Genomic DNA, 13302 nt, shown 5'->3' on the forward strand with positions numbered 1-13302 from the left:
TTCTGTTTCTTTGCATTGGTCCTTGTAATGATTCTTTTTGTCTCTACATGAAGGTCACTGAACAGTTGCATTCAAGATTCTGACTTTATTTTTGCCACCTGTCGCTTTTGCATCTCACCTGTCCTTAGCAATTGTGAGCGTTAGAATAGCTAAAATAAGAGCTAATGTAACCTTTAAGAAATCTTTTTTAAAAAGTCTCTCTTGGTCTTTCTGAATCACTTACAAGAAGTCTCAAAACCTTGCATACTATTATTTGTAGTGGAGCTGATGCTTTCCATGTATGACGCACAGCTGCTGTCAAGAGAGGCACTGTCAGCTTTCAATATGCAACCTGTTTACCTTCCCTCTTTGAGCTGTTGAAATAGGACACATTTTTGTAAATAATTATGCTTCCTTTGGGTATTTTCACACCCTGTTGTGAAACAGTGCATTTTTGGGAAATAAGGAAGAGCAGCCTATTGAAAGGATGATGGTGAGCAATCCTCCAGATCTGAGTATGAGCTGTTTCTTTCAGCAAGGTGTATATTGGGACATGCAACTCAAGAAAAGGGAGCATTATCTGGCAGTGTGCTTCTTTTCCTCTTCCCACCAGGAATTAGCAGTTCTGGTGAACAATAGTTGTGGACAAGAATTTTAAAAATGCATGAAAGAATGGAAGGTGTGGTTTCTTACAGTTTTGTCACCCCTAAAATGGGAACTTACACCACAAAAACCAAAGTTCATAAACATTCTGTGCAACACTACTCCAGGGCACATTGTGATGCTAGCGGAATGCTGGAATGGCAACACCTTTTAAAATGGTGGCATGATTTGTATGCAAGATAAACATTTATCTAAACAGGCACAGTTGTAGCTGGACTAAAACACAGTTTCCAGCAACAAATAAGAGCAGTCAGTGACAAGTGGCCTTTAATGTACTTCGATGATGTACATTATGTGTGCAGGACATAAGTGTATCGGGGAGTCTAAAAATAAGCTTCTTACCCTCACACGGACAACTTGAGTGACTGAAGGTTCATTTTCCCGTAGAGCCCCCAAATACGAATCCTTCTGGAAGGTGGGGATATTGTCATTAACATCCAGGACATTAATACGGACTCTTCCTGTTGTCTCTTCTCCACCCCCATCTCTGGCTATGACGGTCAAGGTATAGCGTTGGGTCGTCTCAAAGTCCAGCCGGGCAATCAGGGTGATTCTGCCTGTGTCCTTGTCCAGTGAGAATCTGGAATTCGAAACAGAAGATATGTTTAAAGAAAACCATGTAAGTTATGCATTGGGAGCCCGTTGGGGGGAAGCAGCTAGAAAAGGAGAATGTTAGCCAGCAAAAAAAGAAAAAAAAAGAATTAAGTATCCCATCTCTTCATTCCAATACTCAAAATTGCCTCCGCTTGACACTGTTTTTCATTATAAAAACACACCTACATTGCAAATTTTAAAAGTACATCCTTGAATGTAGAGTGTTGTTTGCTGTTAAAAACCAATCTTAATCTTGCTTCCAGGAAAATGGATGGGGAGTTTGCTAAAGTGGTAACATGAACCTATACAGTGAACTGGAACTTATCTTAGTGTGGTTCATTTCAGACTGAACTTACTTTCATAGGCTTTCAGCACCTTCTTGGGTACTTCATGTTACTTCCTCTTGCTATGATCAGAATCATTTGGATGCAGAACAGAGAGTTTTATCAGCTGGTTAGTCTTCAAAGGTCTTGACAAGCACTGAACCGTGCCATCTTTTGGTACCATTTTCAGGATCCCCCTGATGCTAATTCCCTTCTAATCTGTTCCGCAGATTGTCTGAAGGTCCAAATCTTTTCAGATCGGTCCAATCTCAGACTTGGACATTCAATAAGCTAGGTGCAAGAAAGAGAGATCCTAGCTGTTCAGCTCCAGTGTTCGTTTGATATTTGAATAGCAGGTTCTTTTCCATAATTCACTGATGCACCAATGTGAAGTTTGCACTGATTAGGGAGATCCTGGAATGTGCCACTGATCAATGGCATTAATGGAGTGCCATATTCTCAAAGCATATAATGACCTTCACAGTGCAGATCATGCCCTCTGCACCCACTCTAACTCATGTGAATGACTGGGCAAAGGATGCAGAGAGCAAGCAGTGGTGGAAGAAATTCATCTCACCATGTAGACCAATCAGGCCTGGAGTCAGTGACTGGCCCCAAATCATCCCGTGAGTTTCATGGCCCAACGGGGACAAGAAACTGGATCTCCTCAGTCCTGGCCCAATCTTCTCACCACCATGCTACACTGGCTGTCCCAGAAACAACAATGGCAACAGAATAAGTAAGATGTTTTGTATCAGTTTAACACATTATTACCAATGACAGTCACAGTCACACCTACAATACCTACCTGTCGGGATCGTCGCTGAAATAATAGCTGACTTTTCCATAAGAACCTACATCATTGTCTGTTGCCTAAAAATTAAAAAGAAAAGGCAGTTCTTGTAATGGAGATATGCATGAGACATGAGCTTAACTCAAACCTTTTGTGGCATATTACAGTATACCCAGCTAATAAGAGTGGTCAAATCAAAATTTATCAGGCATAAAGCAAAATTATGAATACTTGTTTAAATTCTTGCTACCAGTCCAAGTTAATCCTCTACAGGAATGAAAAAGTGTAGCTTCCAATCTGAAATAGCACAGAAGAAGAAATTAAGTGTATTCTCGATTTCTTATTATTCTGTTCCTGGGTCCAAATTGATTCAGATATGAAAACTAAAGGGCTTCTTTCATTTTCTGCTTTGGAATTGTCTCACCTCTTAAAGCAATTGACAAAATGGAATGCCTGCCCTTTCCTCTTTCCTCAACTCCTAGAGTAGCGCTTCCTAACCTGGTGCCTCCCAGAAGTTTTGCACTGTAAGTTCCAACATTCCTGAGCATGCTGATTGGGGCTGAGACAGAGTGGAAGCACAAAACAACTGTAAGGTCTCCACTCTACCCTGAACAACTGCTAACAACATCAGTTGCCACCTACATATTACTTGCTGCCCATATGACATGACTGTTCTGTATGTAGAATGAATATCGTTGAGACACGGAGACTTGTCTAAGAGGCCAGGATCTGAGCTGGAATAATTACATTAGATTCCTTCTTCCAAGTACAGCACTATCTCAGAATGGCTTCTATCAGGATTATATCAAGCCAGGTAGGTTAGGCTAGGCATAGGCTAAAAAAGTCTACACTTGAGTGTTTGTGATCAAATATTCACTGTTACATCTATTATTTCCTATAATGCAGCAACCCTCAATTATTCCCTCCACAAAATTCACAAAATTTGTTGGAAATCTCAACAACAACAAAAAAACATACTGCCTTTTGCAAATCATGAACAACTACTCTATGTCAGACTTCCCCAACCTGGTACCCTCCACATGCTTTGGACTTCAAGTGCAACACCCCCATCCCCAGCTATCACGGTCAATGCTCCGGAATGTTGAGAGTTGTAGTCTGAAACATCTGGAGGACACCAGGTTGGAGAATTACTGGCATGAAAAATGTGCCTGAGTAGCACCTACATAAATTGAGATGTTCAAGGCAAAGAGTCATGAAGGCCCAGATGCTCAAAAATTTCAACTTTACACTCTTAAACAGACGGAGCATAAAGCTCTACAGACAGACATAAAGGAACTTAGGGTAAGAACTGTGACCCTGCTGTGGATGGAAGCGGCAAGTATTTATTCAGAGCAGCTGCCAATTCCAAGGGCCAATTTCATCTTCAACAGCATGTCAATGGCATAAACCATCCCCATGTCCCATGTGGAGAATCAATTCTCATGCCTCCAAAATAAGCCTTCCACAGGAATCAGAAAAAAGTTTCATGCACTTTTTTTTTTCTTTTTTCCTCCCGAAAAGTCACAGTATGGCTCAGGGAGAGGAGCTTTTTTAATCTCACAGCACACCTGCAAAAATTTTGATCTTTGCCTCCAAGATACTCATCATCAGATGTTAGGGCCTCCAGCAATTTTCTGTCTCCCTCTGCTGTCCATTTTTTTAAAATATTTTTTTTCCAAATCTTCTGAGGTTCATTTTTTAAAATCTTTTTTTGTTTGGCTTAGCAGTTGAAGTCAACCATTTTCTGATTTCTTCCTGATTTCTTTTTTGCATTTCGAGTTATACTGGCTGTGACATGCTGGGACTTGTAGGACTATATATATATATATCTCTTAAACCTATAGAAAACTGTGCCCTAACTTGGGAAAAGGTGGTCTGTAAAAGACAGCATGAAGAACCAGATGACATTCTGGATTCTTGGTACAAACAGGGGTCCTCTTTACCTGTGTGTGCATGTAGGGAGCACACTTGTGCAGACACGCACACAGATATCCAAGCACACAAGCATCTACTTGTATTTAGTACAAAAACCACATGAAATCAACAGGATTTGATTGAAGTAGTACAAAGGGTGTTGGTGGTCAGAAGGCTTTTCTGCCCACAACTTTTTTAGAAGTTCTAGAACTGTGAATTCATAAATAACCGGAAGGGACTCTCACTCTTAGCAGAATCTTTAGACCTTCATCACCAGGACAATGTCCTTGCAAATCTTTTGAAGCTGTGACAGTTTACAGAATCTGAGCATGTTTGAAAAAATAAAAATATCAACCTTTTCAGGAAAGTATAAAGCTTATAATGCCATTCTGGGTGAGCAAAGCAAGATTTGTAGGTGTTTTAAAGTCTTGGCTCTAATGAATATATAAAATATGTATGAATGGTAGCAAAGGCAAAAGGGACAACTTCGTATTTTAAAATGAGAAATCTGGAATAAAATCCAAAACTATCTTGTTTTTTTTAAACTTATTTTCTAAATTGATTTTTGTCGGAGCTTCTTGGAGGGTGATGGATGTGAGTAAAAAAACTGTCAGAACTCATTTCATGCCAAAAAAGGAGTGACATAGAATAAAACCCTATTGTATACCATACAAGAAAGGCCATACCTATTGTTTGAAGAGGCCACCCACAGCAGAATGTCTTTCTGGGCTTGTGTTACTGATGGTGGCAACTTTTGGCATAGGCAGCAGTGAATGTGGAAAGTGGAGTAAACAAATAGTGAGGCATGTGTTAGAAAAAAATATGGCAAACTACATTAGAGAATCTAGTGATAACTTGAGTATCTTTTTCACTTTGGTCAGTGCCATGTCTGCATTGCCTCTGGTTGAGCAGTGCTGTCTCAGAAAACATGTTGTGACATTTAATTGCATCCTCTGTGCATTTCTCTCCCTCCACAAATTCAAAAATTAAACCTTAATTCAGGGGTAGGCAACCTACAGTCCTCTGGATATTTTGCCCTGTGACTCCCATCATGGCCGATGTCCTCAAAATAACCATCAGGAAACATCTCATTCAACTATCACTTCCACATGGGTGAGCGTGTGCACACGTGCTTGTGTGCTTACTTGTACAGACACACCACAGTTGAGCAGATTCAAGAAAATTTATTTTCATGGTTTCATCTTGAAGTGGAAAAGTTGTGTTTATCCTAAGCAACTACCTCAAACAACAAAATACCCGCAAAACCTGGCCAAAGCCATTCTGATTATGGGCAGCAGAACGCAGAATTAACACTCAAACAACAATGGATACACCATGCTGTTTGTTTTTGATGGTATTTCGTTAAGGGGGAAAAGCTGATATCCCACATTTTAAGAGGAATAAGCTCTCACAGTTCCATTCAGACCCAATTACTTGTACAAAGCAATTAACTAGGGAATTACAGAACTCCAGAAGACATACCTCTAAAGTGAGCTTTAACAGGCCAGCTGAGGAAAGTTAATACCACAGATACAGCTTTAAGGAAATTTTTGCATTTCAAGGTCAAGTCAACTGATCTTTAAACATTCTTCACGAGCAACTCAGAAGACATGAACTTTGTTTGGAGGAGACCATGACATCTATTTGATTTCCCTTTCCTCTCCTGCCCTCCCAGCAAGCCAACCTCCCTCCTTTCCTCTCCACCCACTTTAACTCAACAATCTTCTGTTCAGCAGTTCTGCTGCTTGATCTGACAGGGGTGCCCAGCAGGATCCAATACACCTATCAATTTGCAACCATTCAATCCCATGCAGCAGACTTTCCAGGTGTTTACCTTGCCCTGCCAGCTGGAAGCTAAGAGAATTGCAATTTCCTTTTGGGTGGGTTATTGTCACAGTACGGCCTCACAAAATTAGACTTCAATTTTCATTGGCTCAGAACATGGCTTTGGGAAAGGGTTCCTTGTACTGGACAAAATGTGTTTCACCTCATTAGGGAGAAGGCTAACGATCTGGTCATGCAAGATGGCTACTTCCTCATGTTCATTCCTATACTTTCCTTTGGCAGATAACACTCTCAGGCTGCTGCAAGTTAATGTGTCTGGTTCATCAGATCATAGGTATCCAGATGGTCCTTCAGCCAAATAGTCCCTGGAGGCCAAATCCATTTTGCTTGCGTACTACTCTGTGTCATACTAATACTCTGTTTAAAAAGATAGTCCCAAATTTAGCAGAGCCAGGAGACAAACTCTAAATTCTCCATATTCTACATATAAATTATTAGAAAGACTATTTTGAAATCAGAGAACAATTCAGGCATAGCCACCCACCCTGTCCCTGTCCCTTTGTTCATTCCAGTTGCATTCATTGTTGGACACAAATGTACTTTGGATGCCAGCTCCAATGTGAAAAAGGTGGCAAGAAAGACTAACAGAATATGTTCCTCTGCTCTGAAACACTGGCTTTCAGTACCAAGGCTGGAGACAGACAATAGTTTTTAGGAGTGCTCAAGCTGAAGTATCTCTTCCCATTATGTATATACTTCTTTATTTTGTTCTGCTACTATTTCTGATCAAGTAAATTCTTAATGCACAAAAATAGTGAATATCGGGAATGGGCGACCCAGTGAATGTAAGTACATACAGCTTCTAAAACCTTGTTCCTTAGCAAGATTTAAAAGCAGGCACTAGTATAGTAGATATACTAATTAATATTTAGGATATTTCCAAGAAGAACCTGGGAGATGGCACACAGCTAGAGGTACTAGGAACAAAAAGGGCTGCCACATTTCACTATGGAATTAACAGCAAGCAAGACACATCCAGACATGTTGGAAATGCCCATGGTGCACAGTTCCACAGGTCAGCATTTGGGGAAATGCATCTTTAGATGTGGTCTCCTTTCTTTTATAAGACTGTACTGCAATGCTTCTGAATGGGATAGCTGTGTTCAGGATTGTATTGTAAGTTTTAGCCATTATGCTAGCTAGCTACAGTCCTCTGTGGACTCTTTGGACCTAAAGCCTCTTAACTTAATGACTCCAATGCACCGAATGCTCTTCAACATATCTAGGAAGCTTCAAGCTCCTTCAGAAGACTCAAGCACAACTTGGATGGGTACTCACAAATACTATATGAGCGCCACTGGTTGGTTAATTTGCTTCTAGATTAATTGTAAGCAGCCTTTAAACTGACTTGAAAAGATCAAAATAGGCTGCCTTTGCCTGGAAGGTTTTTGGATTGGGGTGGGGAATTTGCGGCTCTTCAGAAGTGTTGGCTTATGAATCTTATCGCCATCACCTTTGGTGGCTCTGATGGCTAGAGCTGGGGAGTTACAGGCCGGAACAGAGGGTCAGAGTTACAGAGGGTCTCATTTGCCCACTGTTGCTTTAGGAATGGCTTCTCCAGTAAGTGCCTTCCTTAACCCTTTCCTTACCTCCTTACTCAGTCAGAGAGATGATGGTATGCCTGGCAGAGGACTTTTAGTGTCAAGTAAAGGCACAGCTGAAGAAACAAGCCCCCCTTTTGTAGCAAACAGAAATAAGGGGATGCATTGACCCACTTATTCCTGAGCAAAACTGGTGCATACTAGGAGAAAATAAGCAATAATCCACCATTATTCCTTAACAATAACCTACAGCTCCCTAGAGAAGCCCTGCTTCATGCTATGAATAACTGTCAAGTTAACGCCATGCAAGACTACTCAGATGTAAGACACACAAGCCCAGTTTTAAGCCTGTGATGATTCTGACTGTAAGTTACTTGACATAGCAACTTCCATTTTATAGTGCTGTGTCACCATTTTAGGAATTAAAAGTCAGTTTGTTTTTCTTCTTGCATATACATTCTTTCCTCTGACTTGGAGAGTCTCAGGATGAAATTATATTTTTCCTGGTAAAGCTAATATAGAACATTAACTGATATAAAACGTAAAACCATATAATGATCCACTTAGGAGTGTATGATTCATCTGGCTTCCTCAATTCATAAGGTGTGCCTTACGATTCTATAACTCAAGTGATTCTGTGCCCTACCCTACAATAATACAGAGATTTTAACAATATCTTCTTTTCTTTCATGTTGTGAATTCCGAGTGAGTTGATTTCTTAAAAATAGATAACCCTGTTTTTATCTATTGCAGTATATTGCTTTGGGGCTCAGTTTCCTATGAGTTCATTAATACATCTGTTCCATCCAATTTGCACAATAATCTCTTATTTTTTTAAAAAAATCTATATGAAATGTATTTAAACACATATTTTTAAACATTTGCATTTTCATCCTTAAAACAGGAGTTTTATATGCATTTTGAGCAGACATGCATTATAAAATTGAAAGAAGAGGAAATACAAAGGGTAGATGCAGTCTAATATACACATTTATCTGGGATAGGTAGATCAGTAGATGCTTCTTGTAAACATTTATTTGGTTTTTTTTAGGAAAAAATATGGCATCTACAAATGTCTTCAGGTCTAATGGGAAAGTATTAAAATCCATGGGAGGGGCAGCTATTTATTATCATTATAACTAAAAGGTAAAGGTTTCCCCATGACATTAAGTGCAGCCATGTCCAACTCTAGGGGCAGTGCTCATCTCTGTTTCCTAGCCGAGGGAGCTGGCGTTTGCCCACATACAGTTTCAGTGGCCATGTGGCCAGCATGACTAAACACTGAAACACACAGAACACTGCTACCTTCTCACCAAAGTGGTACCTATTTACTTGTATTTGCATGCTTTTGAACTGCAGGAACTGAGACAAAGCAACGGGCGAACCTTTCAATTGATAATAACAGCAAACCATCTAGGAACGCAACTTCAAGAAGCTGGTACAATCCCAGCTAAGTCTGCTACACAGCCTTACCCACACTCACTGACAATCTAGAAACAGCCCACACCTATTCCAAAGGTTTAGCAAAGGTCCTAATTACATAGCTGAAACCCGGAGAGGTAACTTTACATGCATTTTATTCATCTATACATTGTTTTCATTGTGGAATTCCCATGAAAGAATAATCATCATGTGTATGCATGCCCAAGTTTTCTAAGCAGGTAAGTTTAGCAGCCACATCTTGTACTCTTCATCACTCCGCTATGATCTTTAAAGTCACGCCTTGCTCTCCAGGTGATTCTTGCCATATTACAAGAAACAGCTTAGCAGATGATTTAGGTGAGAACACTGCATCACCAACATGAGCAGTACTGACATTTAGCAAGCCCGACGGCTAAGAGTTTGTGCTGTTAAAAGGAAATCAGCTGTGGGGCCTGGACCATCACAGATCCTTTAATATAACATGCTTCCTGCCCTTTCTCCCAATTTTTCTCTACACTTTGCCGGTGGTCAGCATAACCAAGCCAGCGCTTTTGTTCTCATGAGTGCAGGCCTGGTACAAAAGGACGGAAGCAAGATAAGTCGGCTTTCTAGATACATGGATTGGCCACTGATGAGGTAATGATTTATACCAGGCTTGATGATGCTACTGGATGCTAGCATTGCCAGCAAAACTAATTCCCCCATTTGGCCCTTTATAATTGCGTTTGTAAGTGCTTATTCTAGTGATGGACAATGCTGGGGGAAGCATAATTTTCTTCTACTGACATCCACTTGGGGGAGCGGGAACTGTGAGGAGGAGGTTAAAAGAAGGTTACATAGTACAAGGTTAAAGAGTGACTCTGTGGGGCCCAGCTGGACTAATTCGGCAGCCCCAAGGGACTGAAGTGATGCACCCAACACCCCCAGTTAATTTCGTGATTTCTTTCCATGTTAAACAAGACTCACTGAAGCCATCTCGCAGGAAGTGTTGCTGGGCAATTTCCGGGGCCGATTTCTTCTCTTTTCGAGAGGAGAGGTAACAAGTATGTATTTCGCCAGCTCCTCTATTTCCAGTGGTGGAGGTGCAAGGGCAGCTGTTTGATCACTCACCCATGCTCCTGCCTCAGAAACAGCCTATGATGGATCTGCCACTTTATCCAGGATGGCAATAAAGTGCGTAATCATCAGACTCAAAAGCATCATTGCACTGCCAAGGCAAAATACGTTTGACACATTCAGGCTGTGATTGTCTCAAGATGGAAAAAGCAATCCTCTGTCTCAGTTCACTTCAGCTCTTTTGCTCAGAATAAATTCCAAAGGATTATTTTTTATTTACACCAGTGTAAACTAGTGCTGGATTCAGATGAGTGGGATCTTGTATCAACCAAAGGAGTGACTGAGTCACATAACTTGCAGGCTCGTGTGCCTTACACAGGCATCCAGGGAAATAATGCAGGTTATTACTGTTTGACTGAAGGCAAGACAGAGAAGTGAAAGCACACACTTTGGACACCTTTAATTTGGCTGTTGCAATTGTCATTTTACTGAATGTCTGGTTTTCCAGTAGAGATGAAGTTTCTTAGTAGGTTGGACAGCACAGGAAGAGAAAAAAGCCAGTAAGGATTCTCAGTGCAGTTTTCCATGTGACCCCATGAATTTATTGAGGTAGAGAACACATCACTGTTGTAGGCACTCAAAACTAAGATCAAAAGCCAGATGGTGCAGGTTCTGTGCACCATCTTTGCCATACTATACTGCTTAAAATATCTCTGTGTTTCATGAAACAGGTGCTTTTGCTCTCCCCTAAATGGTCTATTTGATGGATTTCAGTCATGCACTCCTATGTATCCTCATAAGTCTGAAGGAAAGGGGAAGTAATGCATGATTTTGAGATGAAATGGTGAATCAGCCAACTTTCTGTTAAAGAAATTAACCAAAATAAGAGCACCAAGTCACTACAATCTTTAAGAAAGGAAGAAAAAGTGAGTATTTAAGAAGATGTGCACTACACTACACTATTTGAGTGTGACCAGGCATGTATAAAAGTCCACAGAATGACACAGATGTAATTCAAAAGATAAAGTAAATATCTTTGACTGGAGAGAAGGCAAATGTCCCATCATTTTGGTCCTTCAAAATGACCAACACATCGCTTCTACAAATAAGCCCGACTAACCTGAACTGCAAGGTCCTTCTCCTTTGGATCAAAACACAATGCAAAGAGGAAAAACCTCTTATTTCAAATAACCAGCTTGCAGAAACATCTATACAAGGAACATATTCATGAAACATGTGATAGGGCGGGCTCATTTTGCATTGCTTGGGTATGTCCGCCTACAGAGCCTGGCTTATTGTGGTAGCTTTATAAAATGGATAATAAATGTTCAGTGCGTAGAAACAGGCTCACCTCTTATTTAGGATACAGGATTATAAAAGCCCCCTCGTTCCTTATAACACTGCTATGAGGGTACCACAGCTCACAGGATCAGACTTAAGATTCTAGATGAATATGATTGGGATGGATATTATATTTAGATATTTATTCATTCATTTGAAGAAAGTTTACCCCATGTTTCATCAAAAAATGTTCCTAGAGTGGCTTACAAAGATCAGTAACATGGCAGTCCCTGCCCTCAGGTATACAGTCTGAAAGACATGACATAAAAGGAAAGGGATTGGAAGGGAGGGCAGGAAAAGCAGCACCGGTTTTTGTTACGCTGGCCTTACTTTTCTCCTGCTGCCTATGGGTAGCTGCTGCCATGGTGGGGGCTGTGTGATGAAGCTTCTCAGAAGAGCTGTTTGTAGGCCTGCCACCAACATGAATATTCTCTGCATGAATATTTAAATATTTATACTTGGTTGGTCGCACTCAAAACTACAGTGCATGTATTCATAAATGCTTACCTCTGCCTTAAATACCTCTTAAGCATGCCTATCTTGTACCTGTCTATTTCCACATTTATTACACATGCAGATCATTCTTTCCTCTCCTTTGTTCCTCTACATCCGTCACCCACTTGCGATCAAAATCGGCACAGTTGCAGCTGCTGCCATAAAACCCGCTCAAAGACAAAAGCGGAAGGCAAAGCTGTGGAGCAGTTCTGCTCTTGTGCACAAATCTGCAGAAAAGGGCATGTAGTACAATTTGTTCAGGAAACAATAGCAATGTTTGACATGTCATAAGGATTGATGAAGCAGAAATTTACATGGGAGAATGCATTTTTAAACAGCTCCATGGAGCCCTGGTGCTTTGCCGGTAATGGTTTCGACATTCATCATCCAGTGAGCCCCCACTGAATAACTCCTTAAACTACACGAGATTAACTCTAGTCATAGCAGCTTCTGGGAGACATAAGGAAAGGGGGGCGGGTAATGAACAAAGGCAAGAACTTAACGATACACGAACATTTCAACAGCAGAAATACAAGAAATGTGAGATCTTGAACACATTTTTCCAGCCATTGTAATAATCATCATTACTATGAAGGCTAGGATCACCTTTACAGAGAAAGGGCTGTCTAGTAACCTTCATGTTATACTTAATCCTTTGGTACTTTAGAGATAACTATGTGTGTAGTAATAATAATAACTTTAGAGAAGTCACCAGAATAAGGAAAAAAATAAGGCACAGGGAAAACAAAACAGATATTAGAGGTTGTAGATTTAATTATACTTGGAGTACATCTATTGATATAATGGTCAAGACTAACTTAAGTCCAATTGATTTCAATGGACTTACTAAGTATGACTACGCCTGTATCCATCCCAATGATACAATTCAATTTCCAAAAAAATGTGAGATTTTTACTATGTTTTCCTAAGTGGGAGGATCCCATTTTCAACAGTATGGTAGTGATAGGGGCATTTGACCCTTTGTTTTAAAGCCTGTTGAGAGCTGGTATCTTTCTTTCCTAATCTCTCTCCTTTCCTCTTCCCAGCAGATCACAAGGTTTCTAAATACCATCTTTCTTAAGTTCAGGTGACCATCCGGGATTCCCGGTATGATAAAAAGATATGCCATTAGCAAGAGTCATTCGTGTAGTTAAAACCCTCTATCTGTGGAATTATTCCAGTCTTCTTCCAGTTCAGATCGAGAGTCTGAGGTTTCCTGAATGCTGTATTTTGGGAGAAGTGAACCATTCTGCCAGACCTAAATCTCCAACCTCCTCAAAGTTACAAACAGCCTCACTGGGGAGATACAGGTACTTATAACAGTTTGTATGTCAGC

General features: G+C 40.5%; 1 protein-coding gene across 1 annotated transcript in view; it reads right to left on the reverse strand.

Annotated features, from left to right (window-relative positions):
• CDH23 (cadherin related 23) overlaps positions 1 to 13302 on the reverse strand; it is a 598322-nt gene that overhangs the window by 195410 nt on the left and 389610 nt on the right. Inside the window, exons 19-20 of the mRNA XM_044420488.1 lie at positions 2368 to 2432; positions 985 to 1222 (exon numbers count right to left, since the gene is read on the reverse strand). Coding sequence (XP_044276423.1) covers positions 985 to 1222; positions 2368 to 2432 — 303 coding nt within the window. The remainder of the gene's footprint in view (positions 1 to 984; positions 1223 to 2367; positions 2433 to 13302) is intronic.

Source organism: Varanus komodoensis, unplaced genomic scaffold (genome assembly GCF_004798865.1).
Source record: "Varanus komodoensis strain SLA01 unplaced genomic scaffold, ASM479886v1 scaffold11, whole genome shotgun sequence".
Taxonomy (NCBI): Eukaryota; Metazoa; Chordata; class Lepidosauria; order Squamata; family Varanidae; genus Varanus; species Varanus komodoensis.